General features: G+C 36.6%; 2 protein-coding genes across 5 annotated transcripts; one reads left to right on the top strand and one right to left on the bottom strand.

Annotated features, from left to right (window-relative positions):
- Window positions 1-143: 143 nt before the first annotated feature.
- Window positions 144-11,919, top strand: Oseg5 (intraflagellar transport protein Oseg5). Its single transcript, XM_076427079.1, has 16 exons — window positions 144-629; window positions 698-876; window positions 1,017-1,127; window positions 1,194-1,372; window positions 1,448-1,537; window positions 1,634-1,771; window positions 2,408-2,532; window positions 2,618-2,866; window positions 2,939-3,102; window positions 3,182-3,379; window positions 3,681-3,831; window positions 3,900-4,071; window positions 4,145-4,267; window positions 4,347-4,486; window positions 4,559-4,697; window positions 4,795-11,919. The coding sequence occupies exons 1-16, from the start codon at window positions 535-537 to the stop codon at window positions 4,927-4,929; spliced, it is 2,388 nt and encodes a 795-aa protein (XP_076283194.1). The 5' UTR covers window positions 144-534; the 3' UTR covers window positions 4,930-11,919.
- On the bottom strand, window positions 5,074-20,395 carry LOC143210417 (bcl-2-related ovarian killer protein). 4 transcript variants are annotated; one of them, XM_076427288.1, is made up of 5 exons: window positions 15,628-20,395; window positions 7,302-7,610; window positions 5,763-6,153; window positions 5,343-5,401; window positions 5,074-5,264 (listed from the first exon to the last, which is right to left on the bottom strand). In XM_076427288.1, exons 2-5 carry the CDS (start codon window positions 7,563-7,565, stop codon window positions 5,130-5,132), a joined length of 849 nt encoding a protein of 282 aa, XP_076283403.1. In that variant the 5' UTR covers window positions 7,566-7,610; window positions 15,628-20,395; the 3' UTR covers window positions 5,074-5,129. The 4 variants fall into 4 exon arrangements, with proteins under 4 accessions (XP_076283403.1, XP_076283413.1, XP_076283394.1 ...); XM_076427298.1 differs by having other exon boundaries at window positions 15,891-20,395; XM_076427279.1 differs by lacking the exon at window positions 15,628-20,395 and adding an exon at window positions 11,038-15,621.
- Window positions 20,396-20,406: the final 11 nt, after the last annotated feature.

Here is a 20,406-nt window from a genome sequence, read left to right as displayed (position 1 = left end):
CAAGATAAAAATGTTTTGCATTCATTATGGGAAGCAGGAATAACATGAAAATTGATTTCATCCTTTAACGACTTTGTTACGTTAAAAGCAATATTACAACATTCTCGAATTTTTTAAATCTTTTACTGTGTTTTATATTTGACCCGATCAATTTCTTCGTAAATGCATAAAAATCCGCAATCTACTCATGAGGATAATCGTCCTTCTTCGAGGGCAATATTTTCCACACAGGCTTCTACTATATAGATACAATAATCTTACAATCCTTTTTATAAAAACGACCTTATGTAAAGATTTCCACCGAGCACGTATGAGATAATACATACATATAAAGCAAATGTATGTTCCACCCTATCACCATAGTAACTGTTCACCAACAAATACTCTCCAATACAAAGTTCGAGCGAGCACGCGATCGAATTTCTACTTTAGAATATGTCAACGTCGCGTTATGTCCAATTTATAGTTCTACGTGCAACAAAGAAGATATTGGCAAGTATACGAAAGCATAATTTTGATAGGCGATAGTGTAAAATGAGATTTAAAATATCTACACAAAATCGCAATGGTCATAAGCGTTTGGTGACCTGTGTAGCATGGAGTTCTGCAGAAGAAATTTATTCCTGCGGGTACGTTTCAATGTTTAGAAAAATTTGATTCTGCAAGATAATTTATATTTCTTTCTTTTTTCCTATAGGGAGGATCATTTATTAATAGCGTGGCACTTGGAAGGCGGTATAGCGCATTCCAGTGTCGTCACGCAATTTCCCGATGATTTTTACCCGACAGACATGCAATGGCATCCACGGCTGAATCATGGGTCGTTAATTTCCAAAAAACAGACATTAGATGTTCTCTTGATTACTACGGCGGACGGTATTTATCATTTTGTTCATGATGTTTTATTCTTCGCTTTATAGAAAGTCTAGTGAAAAGTAGCTATTTTGTTTTAACAAACTGTTCAACAAACGAAATTTTATTTTTTGATAGGCGTATTGAATAATATTTTATTATAGGAAAGTATCATTTAGTCAATAAGAATGGTCGAATAGAGAAAAGCGTTGATGCTCACAAGGGCGCGACTACAGTAGGCAGATGGAGTTCCGATGGTTCTGCTCTTTTAACAGGTAAGTAAGATATACGTTTCGAACGAACAGTTTATTGTTTACTGAATTTTTTAATTGAAATTTCAGCTGGCGAGGATGGCTTGATAAAAGTCTGGTCGCGAAGCGGTATGCTTAGGTCTGTTGTAGTCAGAAGTGTATTTCCTATTTTATCCGCTGCTTGGAGTCCAAATTGTACAACGGTCCTGTACTCTCAGGGTGTTCATTTAATATTTCAGTCACTGAATTCGAATTCGAAACCACGGAAGGTAGAATAATTTAATCCATGCGCGTAGCATTTGTATTATTCGGAAATGAAACAATTTTTCGTATAAAAATTTTAGTTGCTAGCACATGACGGACTGATTTTGATCGTATGTTGGAGCCAGACTAGCGGACTGGTAATCTCTGGCGGAGAAGATTGCAGGTACAAGGTGTGTGTAGAGATAATTATAAAATTACATTAATTCTACGAACATGTTATCTTACATGTCTGACAAAATCATTAAAGCAAGTCATTTCTTTGAAAGGTATGGGACCCCAGTGGCACTCTAGTGTTCTCCAGCAACGTAGGAGATTATCCCATCACATCGTTGAGTTGGAGTTACTCGGGGAATCACTTCGCTGTCGGATCTTTCAATACGATCAAACTGTGTGATAAAACAGGAGTTCGTTTCTTTCTATATTGTAGTTTATTCTTAAGGGGGTAGACTCGTTTCCAATAATGGAACTCATTTCTCGATAATGCATGCGATGGGGTTTTTCAGTAGTCAAAAGCGTTGGATAAAAGATCAATCTAGACCGCAGTCGTCCTCGAAAGTCCTTTTTTACATTTACGAGGCGTAGATTGCATTATTCGGCAGCATGTAGATGCGCAGCTTTATGCTTCCTAATACTGTAAAAGTCGCGATCTAGCTCCCTGAGGATCTCCAAGATCACTGTCCCTTCGCCTACTCCTTCCACTGGGCGGTATCCCTTGTACTTTCGGCGCGATCGACGCATGCCATCGTTTGCATTATGGAGGAATGAGGCAGAAAAACGAGTCTACCCCCTTAATTGGTAATTATTAGACTGCGGATCTTTATGCGAAATAAAAATATTCTGCATCGATATTGTGTCTTTTCACGTTGAAAACAACATAACAATATTCTTTGATTTTATATATTTTTCACTGTTGTATATTTCACCCTGTTAATTCCCTTATAAATGCATAAAAATCCGCGGTCTAGTGATCATTAGAAGTGTGCGAGAACCACACCTCCAGCGATTACAATATTCTTCCATAACAATGCTTATATTTCTAGTGGTCCTATTCGCTGGAAAAAATTAATTCTGGAAGTATATACTGTATCGCCTGGTCTAGCGATAGTACTCAAATCGCTATGGCCTGTAGTAATGGAACTGTGTTAACTGGACATATAATAGATAGGTACTACAAAATTTCATAACGATGCAAATGTTGTTGAGAACAAGCTTTTTATTTATGTGTTTTATATATATATATGCGCTAACAGGAGATTGGAATGGAATAATTACGAAGCTACATTAGTTAAAAGGAAAGTGATCGAAATCAGACATATCGCCAACGAAGTCCAGGAAACATTAGAGATATCGGACCGTGTGGTGCAGCTGGAATTTGGTTTCGACCATTTGGTTGTTATAACACCGGCTCAGTGTCATATTTACTCGGTAGTAAACTGGAACACACCGGCTATATTCGATTTGAAGAATACCAGTGTATCGGCAGTACTCCTTGCAGAGAAGTATGCAATAATTATTGTATTTTAATGTAAATATACTTTGTACGGTATAGAAAAGATATCGATCATTTTCAGACAGTTCCTACTGGTCGAATGGAACAGTGTATCGTTGTACAGTTATCAAGGTCGACTATTAGGTACTCCAAAGTGGAAAGGGATGACACAGGAAAGACTTCATCCCCCTTGCGTATCATTGTGCTCTGACACTTTAGTCATAAGATCTCAAACTAATGAAAAACGTATGGCGAAATACAGTGTACATTTCTTCGGAGTCGATTGTCTTCTTCCAAATTTTCATGGATCTTGTTTTTCTTTCAGTACTTCATGTTTTGGAAGTCGCCTACAATAAACCGGTAACGGAAAGTCAACCCTACGTACACCTTCAAGATATCACAAGGGTGGCGCTAAATCACATCGGAGGACCGAATGAACGACAAGTGGCGTTGATCGATGCGAATAAAGATTTGTTTCTGGTTTCTGTTCGAACCACTGGCTTCGGTAGAGTATGTAAAATAGGTATGCATTTTGTCCTACTGGTAATTCGATTGCAAGCACAATTCGAGTGCTAGTTTCAATTATTTAAAACTAACTAAAAATTTTGGTAGTTCAAGAGAATATATATATAATAATTAGATTCCGGAATTTTATGCATTTATAACAAAAATGAGGAAAAATCTTGCAATTGATGCACAAACTTCTTATTTTGCATCAACATCCGGAGTCTAAATAATAATAACCGTTATTAGGCTATATTAAAATTTTTATTTTTTCCTGTTCCTAATGATTTAATATACAGCTATAAATTTTATTTTTTCAGCCGCAATGGCGCAAGATATCGCATGGGCGACAGACGCAAATGTTTTAGCAGCGATGCTCGATGCAATGTTGTCTGTATGGCTATGTCCTAATTGCGTGCATTATAGTGATCGGAAAATAATAAGAAAGACTAGGATTGATAAACCAAGCAGGTTTGAATTTGTTTTCCTTTATATTGGAAAATATCGTCCACTCGCTAACGCACTCTGAATGCTTACAGTGAGTTTGGCAGACAACCAAGTATTTCAAGTGTGTACAACGGTATGGTAATGGTACGTCGTGGCGATGGTGCATTGGTAGCATCTTCCTTTTATACATTTTTCATCAGTCTTCATCAACATATATTGTATAAAAGGTGGAAAGAAGCATTGTCTCTTTGTCGAATCGCTCAGGTAATTTTTCTATGTATATGTAATAATATCTTCTAGCGTAATATTATTTTTAAGATATTGAATTTCCAAGTAGAATGAAATATTATGGACTTGTATGGCCGTTATGGCAACTGATAACAAAGAACTGAGCGCTGCGGAAGAAGCGTATGCAGCGATTTCAAGATATGACAAAGTGGATTATATTCAGTATATAAAGGTAATTGTGTAATATGTATAACGAAAGAAAAAAAATTGGTCCTTTAATAATCCATTTTTATGTTCGAATCGCCGAAAAGAGATTTTCAAATAAAACTCAGAGACTGGCAGAAATGGCGCTCCTCTCTGGCGACCTGTTAACTGCAGAAGGTATACTTTTGCAAAATGGTTTAATCGCAGAAGCTATACAGATTAATATCGCAGTGTACAATTGGAATAGGTATTGTTACATTGTGAGATAGACGCTACTTAAAATATATATATTTTTCTTTTGAATTTTGTTTTCTTTCAGAGCGTTAGAATTAGCCATTAGGCACAAAAAGCAACAAGAGGAAGTTCTAAACGCGAGAAAAAAGTACCTTGAAGTGATTAACAAGGAAGAAACGAATCAGAGCTTCCTCGCGTACATCGCGACAGTTACGAAAGTGCGGGTAATCTGATTTCTCAATTTGGCCGCACAATTTTTCATAAATTGCACATAATTTTGTACGCTTTTTCCGAACAGTTAGAATAAATTCTTTTTACCAGGAAGTAAATGAGAAGAATAAAAATCAAGTTTACGAGGAGATCATTATCGAACGGTCTGCTAGTCGAGAGGAATCTGAATTAGCGGAACCGGAAGTTACACAGCACGAGATGTCGGAAAAAGAAATATATACTTGAAAGAGCAGCGCGAGTTGCGTTTACACAAATCATTTGTTGAAATATGTAAAATTTAAATACAACGAACCATTGTCCGATTTCAAGTGACCTCCTAATTATTAGACTGAGGAACAATAAATAATAAGAAACTCGTACGAGAGGATGTTATGAAAATGTTTACTATAATAAATTATACAATAACCGTACACATTTAGCACACGTTAGAAAATTAAATATTTTAAAAATGTTGAAATTATAATAGCGATCAGTGTGGAAAATATAAATACCGACACAAGCTTCCACGTGGACCACGTTGCTTCTTCTGTTACTGGCCTATAGCGTGTTGTCAAGGCAGACTAAAATAAGAGGCTCAAGTTAGACGAAGAAAATGCGAATTTTACTTTATTTAGGCCACATAATACATCTCAGCTTACCCATCCACCATTGGCTTGTATCCATGCTCCGAGATCTTCTTCCAAAACGTCTTTCATACCTGATAACCAAAATGAAACGAATTTGCTTTTATTTATTTTATTATTTATTTATTCTATCTAGAAATCGTGAAGAATGAAATTCAAAAATTTGGTAAAAATAATTAAAAATTGTTTATCATATAAGCATTGTTAATAATTAAGGTTCCCATTTTTGTACAAAATATTTAATGGAATTCCTTTTAGTCTTGATTTTGTTGTTAACACCGACGACGTAATGAGTATACTAGTTTAGCTGTTTTGCGACATAGGACACATGCTGAGCAGCCACTTAACACTTCTCGGCCGCACCTTTCTTGCCAAAATAAGAGAAACAGGACTACCAGAGGAATGACATTATATAATTTTAAACGAATTAATTACCTCTCTGTATGGCGGGTAGAAACTCAGGTTTGCCCTGACGTACGCAATCCACAGCAATGCCACCGGCGATGGCGTAAAGGGCTATCACTTTGCTCCAGGTCATCTCACCGTTTCTGATCATTTCCCTGGAGACATCGGCTATGGCCTCGCTGGCGGATTGTTCCGAAGAGAAACTGCCGCAGCCAATTTGTCGGGCGACGCGATTGAACAAGTTTGGATGCATTTTCTCCAGTTCGGAGCCGACCGATATCAATTCTGGGTAAACTTCACCTACGACCGCGCCACCCGGAAGCAACATCGCGCTCCTCATCCTCTTTAGACCGAGCTTCCGGTGAAAGATCCCGGACCGTTTCAATCGGTTTCGTATGTACTGACCGCATAATGATGTGCCCTGTACAAAATATAAATAATACCGATCAGACGCCTTCTTGCTCATTCACTTGATGGAGTAAGTACAGTTAGGAGCATAACTAATCCCACATATTTTAAATCAGAATAACCTTTTTATGAATGGATCAAACGACTTCAATTTTTCTGTAAGGCTAGTTTAATAAATATGTTCAAAAAATGCATTTGATCAGTAAGCGCACGTGCTCGATTTTGGACGGGCAGCTGTGCGCGCATAAGTAACGCATTCAGCCGGCAGATGCCCGGGCTGCCAGCATTCTGCCGCCAGTTTCTACCAGTAATCTGCCGCCAGTTTCTGTCAGCATTCTGCTGCCATTTTTTGCCAACATTCTGTCGCCAGTTTCTGTCAGCATTCTGCCGTCAGCTTGTGTCAGCATTCTGCCGCCAGTTTCTGCCAGTAATTTGCCGCCAGTTTCTGTCAGCATTCTGCCGCCATTTTTTGCCAACATTCTGTCGCCAGTTTCTGTCAGCATTCTGCCGCCAGTTTCTGCCAGTAATCTACCGCCAGTTTCTGTCAGCATTCTGCCGCCATTTTTTGCCAACATTCTGTCGCCAGTTTCTGTCAGCATTCTGCCGCCAGCTTGTGTCAGCATTCTGCCGTCAGCTTCTGCCGACATTCTGCCGCCAGATTCTGTCAACATTCTGTCGCTAGCTTGTGCTAGCATTCTGCAATCAGCTTCTGCCAGCATTTTGCCGCCAGATTCTGCCGGGCAGATGCCCGATCTTTCTGCCAGCAGAAAGCGCTACTTATGCGCGCACAGGTGACCGTCCAAAATCGGGCATATCGCTTACTGGGCTCCTAAATGTACAGTGTATCACGAAAGTATTTGAACGCACTTTAAAACAGTATAACTTTTTTATGAGCGGACCAAACGACCTGACTTTTTTTGAGCAATTAGAAGAATTAATTTACCAAATGACATGCAAAAAAGATTTTGAAAAAATTGCAATTGCTAAGAATTACACGAGAAAGTAAAAGAGGCACCATTTGTAACCTATTTTATTAGAGCCCGTAATGATAATTTAAAATATGCGTGTTGTAGATGTATGTTAGCTGTACACATGCTGAAAATTTGTAGATGTATGTTAGCTATACACATGCTGAAAATTTTGAAGGACGCTGTGGCTCACTTGTGTCACGGTGAGCTCAATGGAAGCAGAGACGGTCCTCCATCGAATCGTGTGAGAGATTTTCCTCGAGACGACGTCGCTGACATTGCTGAATCTTCTTCGAGCCGAATCGACGACATGAAACGGTGAGATCTCCGGATTGTTAGCTGGGAAACCAGCCAAATTCGAGTGTAAGGACAAGGCGAGGCTATTTCTCCGGTAAGGTTGCGTCGCATTTCCGGAAATGTCTTCCAGGCCGCGTAGAGAACCGCAAAGTCCAGACATCGAGACGTCCTCCGTAGTATTTTCCTGCCATTCAGGCTTCTGAGGCTTCAAGAATTTCAATGATCGATAGAAACAATTTGGAATTTTGTAATGTAGTGGCAATAAATATTGGGTTGGCAAGAAAGTAATTTCGGTATTTTAAGGTGAAATGTGTGATGTGTGATGACCTGAAATCGCACTTGGATCAGTTTTTTGCCGATAAGGACCAGAAGCGAAGTTTTATGAGCACGGAATTGTGAAGCTACCAGAAAATGCCAAAAGATCATCGAACAAAATGGAAAATATTAAATATATGTTCTGTGAAGTATCATTGCCTGCATAAAAAAATTGGGTTCTATTTCACCTTGAAATACCGAAATAACGTTCTTGCCAACTGAATACGTGTCGATTAAGTCCGTATAGGACTATACTATTTTTTTGTACATCTTTTGGACGAAACCCGTTCAAGAAACCCGTCCATAATCGATCAAAATGTTTTCGAAACGTTTTTGAAACTCGTCTTCATTGATGTGTATATGTATACTATGTGTGCATTGTGCATGACTCATGCGAGAAATATGTTCGAGATGTGCGGAGAATATGCGTGACTTTTAACATATGCACAAATAATTTACTATGCAAAACATGTGCGATATGCGGAACAGAAAATACATTGTTATAGTTCGCTGTTGGTGAAACAGTTCCCACTTCTGTGTTTACACCTGTTTTCGGAAAGAACTTACATTCGCATTTATAATTTATTGTACACAGCGATAATTAGGCTGTAGATTTTAATGCAACATGAAAGTTATATGCATTAGTTAGAAGGAGCTACATATCATAGAATAATTTCAGTGAGTTAAAAATATTTTCACTGCTTTGCATTTTTTTATTATCTATTCATTTTTTTCATGAAATGCATACAGGGTGCGGCCGAATAAAATGTATTGGTTTGGAGAGAAAGTTCCATAGCGTTTTGAAATGAAGAATCGAAGATGAAAATAAGGTATATTTATACTTTAAATGAACAATCTATTAGCAACGATGAAAATTCATCAGGAATATCTCCTTGAAAGTCGGAGGAACCTCGAATAGCATCAGCGAATATCTTCAACTCCCTTTATGGTAATCACGGCACGGGAACACGCGCTCGCGCAGGCGACTGTTGATAGAATCGTCTGTCCTTACTACCACAATGGCCGCGGTACGTTCACAGTTCACACTAGGTATGTATCTTGAGTAATTATTATTCCGCTCGCGGGGATAGCTGTTGTTATCTGGCAGCCTTATTTAGCCCTTGTTATTTAACATGCTCCGCGGCGCTTTCTATGCCGGCTGAACGTAGGTACTTAGGTACACTTTCATTGTGTGCGCGTATTACTTGTCTCCGTCTGCACTTCGTCATTTGCTAACGAAGTGGATTAACCGCGGCGTCTGACATTTCTATAAATTAAAGCAGATCCCACTGATTACGGAATCACAGAATCACAGCAAAACGTCTTTTACCTTCCTGTTCCATATCTTCTTTTTCTCGATACAGGAGGACCTCGATTAACTGGATGCCGATTATTATAAACAAATATGCTTTTAAATATGATTATATATTACGAAGGAAAATAAATTTATTTTTGAATATAATTTATATTTTAATTATTTCCTCGGGTCTCGATTATATCCATCGAGCCTTAATTTATCCGGGCTGTTGTTTGTCTCCCGATCAAGCCGGTTAATCGAGGTCCTACTGTATTATTAATTAGTCATTAATATTAGTTATAATAATATATAACATTGAATTTGTTGTGCAATGTGTATAAGGTATGTGTTGGTACACAGTAGAAATATATCTAACAATAAGATGTTTACATACGCAGCACAAACGAATGAATAATTTGCTGTTTGCGGTTACTTCTTTCAAGCGCAGGATAGTTATCGCTTATTATCAACGCCAAACAGCCGGTCAATTATCGTTTGAAAGTCTGTGTAACCGACACGTTCGTTTCAATCTTTTTCTTTCATCGCAATGTGTGAATTCATATAGTTTAACCCCTTGGCGTATTTTAACGAGTCAACAACGAGTAAGAAATATGAATGTTACGCGTTTCTTTTTAGATGAAATAATCTAAATTGAAATAAATGTAGCTATACAAAGAATATAAATTTTCTTTTTCCTCCTGCGACATTCTCGGGGATAAAGACGTTTTAATCACTGTAACTGTAAAGACAATGGTACGACAACTTTTTCCAGGATTGCAAAGGTGCGGGATTTGCAAAAAGCATCGACGAAATAAAAAACGTAGCTCGAGAATGTGTACGATGTCAAAGCTTGGTCGCATAATATCGATGATGGTGCGCATATATACATATACATACATGTATGTATGTATATATACACGATTTCCGATCATTTATTACCTAGAGGTGACAATTATTTCGTATTACTTGGCAAGAATAGTGGCAAAAAAACAAGTTCCGTGTTAAATGATCTGTGCAATTTTTTTCAAATTGGTTAAAGATATACATATGTGCGCGTTAATACTGAAGACAATATGTATATGTATAAGTATTGGAATGCGCATCCACATGAAAAGCAACATCCACAGAGAATGATTAAAGAAAATATTGTTAAGATGGATGTATTTTGTAAATCTAAGTCAGTTCTACACATGTACAAAGTTTCGTCGAAATCGATCAAGGTTCTTATGAAATACTAGCTTCTGCCCGCGGCTTCGCTCGCACAGAAAACCGTTTAATGCCCTCGGAAATTGATATTGTTTCTCCATATAAAACCTTTTAACCCCCCATTCACCCCTATAGAGTTTTAATTTTATGTCATGCCGCAATCTTAGATTTCAAAACCCCTTTTCACCCCCTTGGGGGTTGAATTTTTTTAAATGCCGAAACAGGTGTTTGATTAATTATATCAAAGAGCATTAAGACCAAGTATGAAGTAAATCCGACCACGAACAAAATATTCCTCATACAAACGTTGCAACCCCTTTTCACCTCCTTGGGGGTTCAATTTTTTAAAATGCCCAAACAGGTGTTTGATTAATTATATCAAAGAGCATTAAGACCAAGTATGAAGTAAATCCGACCACGAACAAAATATTCCTCATACAAACGTTGCAACCCCTTTTCACCCCCTTGGGGATTGAATTTCGAAATATCCTTTCTTATCTCTTGTATAGATCATAAGGGAAACCTCTGTGCAAAATTTCAGCTTTCTAAGTCCAAGGGTTTAGCCTGGGCGTTGATAGGTGAGTCAGGACTTCGCTTTTATATATATAGATAATTGATTGAAAATAGCAAAAAGTAAAATAGAGGAATGTTAGCATTGAATTTTAATTTAGAAACGCTACGAACATTCGGTCGAACCCAATAAATGCAATGAAATAGGTAAAGATTAAAGATTTCTTAGGGTAGGGAGGGGGGATCCAAAAGCGATGAAAACATGTACAATGTACATACAACGATAAGCATGGAATTAATTTACCAATGTCTGGGTCGCCTCTTCCTGGACCCCCAGTCGAAAGTCTGGCTTCATCGTAATTAACGCGCGTCCGCCTGATTAGTCACTGCCGCTCTGCTTGCTCCACATATACATTTTACGTGTAATACAATTTTGCTGAATTATCACTTATCAACGGCGAGAGCCTGACCGGTCGATTATCGTTCGAAGAGTGTGCGCGGCGACGCGTTAAATCGTTTGTTTTATCAATTTCCAAGGCTTATTTCCACGCTGGAATGATGCCGATAATGAGACCGAGCGTCGTCATTGAATTTTTACGATTTATGTGCGATGAAAGCAGTGTTGTCATCCGTCACGCATCACCGAACACATGCGCGCGAGACAATAGACGAATTTATTATGTACTAGCTCCCGTCTTCCGATTTATATGTATACACTAGCTTTCCCCAGACTGATTTCCAGTAAAATACTATTAGGTTGTTGCATATGAAATGTCCGATTTTAGAATGCAACTCCTGTAAAACGTTTCGATCAGGAAATGTTATTATAGTCCATAGGTTTATTGTTACTAAACGTACCACAATCGGTCAAATGACCGATTCTAGATTTTTTTATTTCACTATTAATAAAATTATAAACCGAGATAGCACACGACGTCCTCAACGACATCATCAGCATCAGTTGCGTTTGTGCAGCGCGTGTGTATCAGATACCTTGAACGGTGAAGTCATCTAACAATAAGTAATTCTAAGCGCAGATGATGCATATAAACAGCTTATGTCTTTTTAGAAGAAATGACAAACATGGATTGATTCTATGGAAATGGAGAAATGGTTTTTGCATTTGACTCTAATTGTTCTGTCTTGTAGGAAACTGATGATAAACTTTAATATTTTACCATTGACGCCAATGTCTAGAAAGAAGATTGATTTAAGAAGGCAAACGACCTTGAAGTCTTCAGAAGGATCGGAAACGTTGTTTCTCTTTTTTTCTAGTTTCGTATGTGTAGAATACTGGGCCACACGAGAACTTTTTAAAATTCAAAGGACACTGAGAACATGGCTACGCGTCATGCGAAATTTTTTATTTTCCTTTTCTTTTTCAGACTCGGTCGCAAATAGACAAGAGTCTCCTTCGTTTGTGATTCAAATGTGAAACTAGAAAAAACCGTCCAGCGCAGCGTTTCAATTAACTGTGCTTGTTAATTGGTCACTAATCCAAAGTTGGTAAACGTTGATTCCCGACTGTAAATGGCGCGGCACGAACGTGATTTTTGAGAAAGATTTTGCTCTTGGTGGAATATTTTAGTCCGAAAACGAAAATCCTGAAATGATGTTTGTTAGAGAGATAATTGACTAATTATAAGCGGCCTCCTTAATTTACTCTGATCCTCATTCGGGATTCAGGGTCGTCAAACTTAATTATACGAATGTAAGTAAGAGGTAATCCTTAATTGCTTTGCTCGTTTGCTCGGTGGAGCAATCTGTAGTCTTAAAAATGCCAATTAGAGAAGCTGAATCTGAAGCATTTTTAATTCTTGAAAAGCAAGTATACAACTATGCGTCAATGAATTTGCCAGAAGGTAAGGCGCGCGCGCCGACAGGTGTTAATTATATAACCTGAAGCCATTTATCATAAGCCTTCTCTTGTTTTGCATGGTATGTAATAGCAAGTGTAGTAGTAAGGTAACTAATGTGTGAGAAGTATTTGGTGTCTATATCGGAATGTGTGCTATAATTTTATTTAAAAAACCTAATTGGTCACAGTCTATCACACGAGGGGAGGAAGCACGAATGGAGGAGAAAAAGTTACCCTCTCTCTGCCAGTACGAAGAAGAAGTGGGGGAATAGCGTCGTAGAACGAGAAGGTAGAGTGGGGACACAAGACTCTGTATCCTTATTCTGTATTCCCCACCTTGATAAATACATACCATATTTTCGTTTTTTTTTGTTCCGAACTATTAATTTAATATTAAAATTGCAACACGATTAAGATTTTCTCTATCTCTTTTATACAAACTTGTACGTATAATGTAACATCTAGGAACTTTTTAGAAATTAATAAAAATAACATATATAAAGTATTACTTCTAGTATTACTTTATTTTTAAAAATAAAATTTATGTTTCCCCTTTGTATATAAACGAAAAGTATTACAATAATTTGAGACAACGTAATTTCTCGTTTCCGGTTACAGGAAATACTAAGAAACTGTGATACACCAGAGCATAATAAAATAATGATCTTGTTATGTGCTACGGCATAAAGAAAGAATTAATTAATTAATTAGTTATCACAAATTTCTTGTGTCCGGTAAATAGAACCAAAATTTCGTTAATATATTTCTTTTGCTTTTTAACAAAATCGCCCGGAAAAAAGATTGACGATCAATCGTTTATCAGAAATAATGCAAAATAAATTACAGAATATATACCTTCAAATTAATAAAAAACTTCTACATCAGAAAATAAATTATATCGCATTGAGTTCTAATCAGTTTATGCAGTTAGGATATTTTAATGTTTCGCGCGACTTTCGTGACCCCAAGGGTGTTCATCCAGGCACGTTATTAACTTAACGGATAGAAGAAAACCCATTAGCGTGACTGACTGCGCTTGTCTTTTGCTTTTAACGATAGAAGTTCAATTATAAACTTCTTTTTTTATCAAAATGCTGTCCTATCAGCGTCATCGGCTTCCAAATGTTTAAAACATTTTAGAATTTACCCTCTTTACGTTATCTTCTGATAACGTCGGCTAAAACATAGTTCACGACGACCACTCAGCCGGTTATACATATACAGGATCTATAGAAATTATACACCCTCGGCTTATTGGACATTCGTGTAAGAAAGGTGCCGTCAAATTATCCTTGATCTTGAAATTGCATCGTATTCTATTCGTCACAAGGATGGAAAATGCTAAACAATAATTAGACTGCGGATCTTTATGCAATTATGGTTTCCGAAAATTTTTAAATCTAGTACAATTTTAATTTATTTCAGGTCTAAAAATAAGGCTACTACCCTATCACGGAAGATAAGATTCTATTTGATTCGGGTTTCTGAAAATTCGTCTAGAAAAATTGAAAACTGCATAAACATCCGCAGACGACTAATTAAGGATCCATCAATTGCAATCAATCATCGTTCAATCTGAATACTCAATCACGAACATGTATAAATTCTATCTTAGAAGGGAACTTTGAATAAGCAGCTAACACCGAATGGTTCTTTAGTTTCGTTGATCATCAGTACATTTGATTTATCCCTAACCATTCCAGTATAGCAAAGCTTTTGTTTTATAACATTTTTTGTCAATTACCCGGACTTCATGGTAGGATAATTACGGACGTTTGCAGACTAATTGAAAGTGAATCTACATAGCGTGAACGTCTATTTTTAATTAGTACGATGTTCAGCTATAAATCAGTGTGTATGTATATCTAATGTATATGTATATGTATGTATTATGCAATAAAAAAAATTAATCAATTTAACCAAAGAACTTGTTCAAAGAGAATCTATTATAAATCTCCATTATTCAACATCATAAATAATACTGTGCAACGCGAATAATTATGCCGATGATTATGCATTCATAATAAAAAAAAATGTTCATAAACGTTAATAAAAACTCTTTCAGATTTAGTGCGTAATGAGATTTTTGAGTGCAATGGATATAAGAAAATCGATGGATTATATTCTAGATTTATTAAAATTGTGAAATAAATTTTCTCGGGAAGAACGAGAGAGATGAAGACTTCGACGAGGTGTCGAGAATTCTTCAGCGTTTGTATATGGTGAACCCATTTACCATCGTTTGCTTAAATTTGCATATCTCATTGCTCGGCTGGATAAAGACACCATCGAATCTTGTAGGTGACGCAAGTAGAAAAAAAGAAGAGGGGAATCGAAGAAACGATGAGTAACTGACAGGATGATATATGGGACGAGTCAGCATTCAATGAAAGATGCGGGCTGCATGATCAAGTACATATAACGGCTACGATACCCCCCCCCCCTCTACCAAAAAATATTCACCAGAAACAAAAAATCCGGCCCTTTTTATTCGTACTTCCAAAAGAATATTCGCTGACGACTCGCGATGGTTAACGCATGACGCTTTTGTTTCCCTTCACTTTCTCCCATAACGCTCTTACTTTACGAAATCTTTAACATTCAAACCGGCAACGACAACGATTCCTCAATTTTCACTTCACATCATTTCAAAATTGACTTTAGACTGCGAATTTTTAGGCCATATCAAAATTGTTTGCTATTCATTGCAGAACACGTGAACTATTATTGTACATATAATATATACACAGCTTATTTATTCATTTTCCGAATAATTTTCGTAAGTCGAAAATAACACAACAATGTTTTCACATTCTTCGAATATTCTCACTGTTGTGAATATATGTATGTATATACCTTCCCACTTTTGTAACTAATTCCATAAAATCCGCAGTCTATTGATTATCCAAAGTTTCATGAATATCTATGACAAGAAATTCCTTATATCAACAAGTAAAGTGTTCAGAGAACCTTATTTGTACAACTAATATAAAATTCATTTAATTAATATCTAAATATAAGTTTATACACCGTTACCTTTACAGTTCACGCAGCCGTAAAGCACAGATCTCGGTGACTATTTACACTTTAACTGTTAAGACGAAGAAGATATCGTGGAACTACTTAAACACTGTTATAAAACATTGAAGATTTGCGATTTTATAATGTGCGTAGTATATGTGCACTGAATTATGGTGGTGTTAATAAATATTTCACTCAAGTATTTCTCCACGAAATTGATTATTTTATTGTTATTGAAATGATGTATGATAGGTTGTGTGAAGGACGCACAAACGCACCGTTGAAATCGTAGGGGACACAGCGCGTGCAATACTGGTGTGACGATTGACGGTGACTTCGACTACACAACACAAGGCTCAACCTGAAACTGTTATGTCAATGCCTTACAAATGTGATCCCCGCATACACCGCTGCACAGCTGGGAAAAGCACTTTTTGATCATTATACAGGGGCGCTGTTCAAATGCTCGAACTCGATGGAAAATATTTTCAAGTTAAAATATACAATTAAGGCGTTTCCACATTTATAACTCTTTATTAAATCAGTTTAAACGTTTGCATAGTGTTGTCCAAAGTGTGTCACACCTTCGTATTCGAATAAAACACAAATGATTTGGTATCATCAATAATAGTTTTTACATACAAAAGTTTTCATACTGTTAATTCATTCTTAATTTCATTTAAGTCTAATGAAGTGACACTCAATTTGGATAATACTATTTATAAGTGTGGGGAAATATATATATATATATATAAGTACATATATATATAAGTACAGGTTGATTAGAAAAATAAATAAGATTCATTGATTAATTACGACTTTAGTATATATTCATTTCGAAAATGATTGCGACAAAATAAACGATTTATTCGAGAAATGAAGCAGTAGGATTGTAGCCGCTGGTCATTCAAATATACAAATCGAGTAGTGGAAAATGGAAGAAGACTTTGTTTTTATTGGTGGTAATTTCAATGGTGTTATTCATTCCAAAGATTTCGGTTTTCCATGATACGTTTAAATGAATTTTACATTGTAATTTACTTTCACATAATGGCTCTTGGGATTCAGATGCGATGTATGTGTGTTTCTGTTATAAGAACGTGACACGAGATATATCCTTCTCAAAATAGAAGGAATGAAACGGGACAATAGATTTGCGTATAACAATATACTATTCACAACGATGATATGATAAAGTAGCATCGAGACGCAACAATTTCTTTCCGGAAACGGTATAACTTACATTATACAACGTATATATTACATTATATATATAAATATATATTATGTATTACTTGTATGTATATCTGTGTGTATATATGTATATGTATATATATAACGTAATATAGTATAACAACATTGCGGAAAGCTTTGAAAACACTCCATTCAATTATGTTTTATTTTCATTATTTTTTTTTTCGTCGTTTATTGTGGGATATATATATTTATATGTGTATATATAAATTTATATATAAATATATAGATAGTATTGTATATAGATTTATATATACAATTCATATGTATATAAATATATATATTACTTCCTATATATAGCATATATTTATGTTATGCTCTGTGCTACGTTAGAAACTTTGAACGATAATACTTTCCATTTTCAGCACATCATCTTTCGCACGAGTACGAGTATACAATAAATAAATATTCACTCATTCCGTTTGCAGTTTATCACACACAACTATGGATTCGCAAGAGAAAAAAAAAATAGAAATTCTGTCGATCGCACCAGCAGCACTTGAAACCACTTATTCGTGAAACGTACGTTTGCGTTTTTCTTTTGATAAGCGCGTTCCGCGATAGCCACGAAGAGGATAGTTAGCGGGGAAACGAAATTATGTAAAGCATAAACTTTGCGGATGAGCGTATGTAAATTATAAATTAACAGCGAAATAATTTAAAACTCGCGTCGAACTCCCTGCGCGCAGTTACCTCTTCTTTGACTATTACTCAATCCTACAATTGCTCTGTCACTTGTACACCCTTGACCCATATATGTATAACCATACTTGTCTGTGACATCACGAATCTCTTTGACAAAGTAAAGATATTCTTCTCGTAACGAGGGAACCGTCTAGAGTCCGTTATTTTAATACAGGTTCAACATATTCAACAGGTTCTACTACGCTAACTCCTCGGTGAGATCAGCAGCGTTCCCCCATTTTTCCGCACTCATTCTCACAATATTTTAAAACTCGTTGAAACGGTAAATCGCTACAATTTACGGTTACGTGGGTGTTACATTAAGCTCTGTTTGAAACGTACGCGTAAACTGGAAAAGGGCTCGATTGTTAAATTCGACGGTACCTTGTTTATAGTCGGAACTGATTTGAATAGCGCCGTAAATGTGTAGTATTGATTGTACTTCGATACATTGTTCGTCCATTTGTGTTACGATTACAGCGTGTAATCGGTGATTTATGTGTCAATTTCTGATTAATACATCATCTACCACCTAGACCAGTAAAGATTGTCAAGTGGTAAATCGGGTACATGGAGCGATTTAGCTTAGGCTCGTTTTCTTCAATTTTCCCGTGTTTCGATGTTCGATAACGTTTGTCTCATAACTGATTCTATGCGAGAAAATATGTCGAAAATGTAGAATGAAGTTTTTACAGAAGAGTTTGAAGAAAGTTGAATTGTAAAGTAGTTGGATACACGATTGTTCAAGAACGTGCTTATGCTAGTATAGGCGAAAGTGTACGAACGAGCATCGAAGGAGTCCAACTTTCTTGCAAACCGAATATCTTCTTCGTGATATTTCATTCTACAATTTTCTCTTATTTCTTACAAGTGCAGTTTTCATTTTGTTAGACTGTATCACCAGTTACGAGACATTTCGTGTAACGTGTCGTTCGTATTTCGTGTATGCTGTTCCGAGATTGGTGATAAAGTGACGACGGGGGGTGAAAGATACACGATCCTCTCACGCAAACAATTATAATTAGTAGGTATTGTCGCTCGGACAAAAGTGGTGCCAGCCACTTCTACATCACAACCAAGGGATCCAAATGGACACCTTCTAGATTCACTCGCGCTCGTTCACCACTCTCTTCTTCTTTCGTCCTTTCACTCGAATAATAATAATAAAAAAAAAGAAATAATCAACAAGAAACTAAACACAGAAGCAGGTACTCTAAGAGTTAATCGTGTACCGTTACGATATCGATACAGATTTGATCACAAAGAGAGACGAAGGATAACCGACAGTAAACATCTAGTACGTTTCTTCAGAATGCCCCGAAGTGTGTCGAAAAGAAAGAAAAGAGAAAATAACGCATAATGGAAATATACATATATATATACATATATACATATATATATATATATATATATCGTTCCGTGTCTGTACTAGTACGGTTTCGCTATCAACATGAATTACATATGCTATAGAAAATATACAAATTCTTAAAATACTACGTGAAAATTATGGCTTCGTAACCGGTTTTAGAAAGCGAGTCAATTATTACGCGACTCGGAACTGAACGTGTGTCCTTTTCGACGAAATCACCACCGAGAAATTACAAAAACGAAAAAGAAGGGATACATAACCAGAAAAATATAGAAGAAGATAATCGTTGTTTCACAAAGTACCATTCGCCCCCTGGCATTATTTTCTCGAATGTCTTTCTACGGTCGATCGCACGATCACTTCGTCGAGTATGTGTAAACGTTGTGTATAAATGATTTGTCGAGTGTGTGTAATGAATCTGGTTGCGCTGGGGGCATTACTTCTAATATTTATAGGAAAATATATGAGATTAACGTACACATCTGTATATGATATTATATACACACATACACAGGTAACGCGGTGACATACACAAACAGTATTCTTTTCCCTTCGATTCTCTCTCACGGTTTGTATTTAACAACTGATTAAAGCTAGGCATAACAATACTAAAGTAATAAACACTACAAGTTGTTAACACATGTATACGAGCATTTCTGACAAAACTGTATAATTAACAATAAATTCAATGAAATAATCTGCGATAATATGGTATATACAGGGAGCGTCGTCTAAACACGAGAAATTCTTTGCGGTTTCAATCTTGAGAGGATCCTCCCTGTATATAGAGAGCGAGGCATTTCAAACAGATCACTTGAATAACTCGGTTGCTTTTCATGATAGAAGAAAATGCATCGTACCAAACTTACTTGGTATCGAGGAGCTCATAATCTGATCCTACTAATTGTTTTACAAGTGGAGACGGGTCATTGTATCCGTCTTGAAACATTTAAAAAGACAGAGTTACCTTCGTATCTCCTTGACGTCAGATTAGGAGCCCCTCGATACCAAGCGAGTTTGGTCCGATGTATTTTCTTCTCTTGTCGAAGACAAGCGAGACAAGCGAGTTATTCAGGTTACCTGTTTCAAATGCCGCACCCCGTATATGCACGTATATATACAAAATACATAATGAATAGCGTCTAGTCAAATGAATATTAAGTATTCACGTAAATAACCAATCATTTTTACATATGTACACTTTGGGATAGCAAGAACTGCGCACAACTAAGGGTCACGTCTCAACGTCGATTATTATCAAAATCCATTGTGTCGCAGACTTATGTGTACGCGTCAGGCTTCGTTCTATCGTCTCTCGTTCGAATAGAATAAGATAATCTGCGACACAGTGAACGCAACAGTCGCATAGTCATTTTCGCAGAGACATTGAGACGGATGATCGAACAGGAAGCTTAACGAAACGAAAGAGATAGAAAAGAATCTGCGTAATCTCATTTCGGCACAGAACCGTTTTGCTTTTAGCGCCT

The sequence above is a fragment of the Lasioglossum baleicum genome, chromosome 1 (genome assembly GCF_051020765.1).
Source record: "Lasioglossum baleicum chromosome 1, iyLasBale1, whole genome shotgun sequence".
Taxonomy (NCBI): Eukaryota; Metazoa; Arthropoda; class Insecta; order Hymenoptera; family Halictidae; genus Lasioglossum; species Lasioglossum baleicum.
The sequence above is the reverse complement of the archived record's forward strand: the minus strand, read 5'-3'. Positions and strand labels throughout refer to the sequence as shown.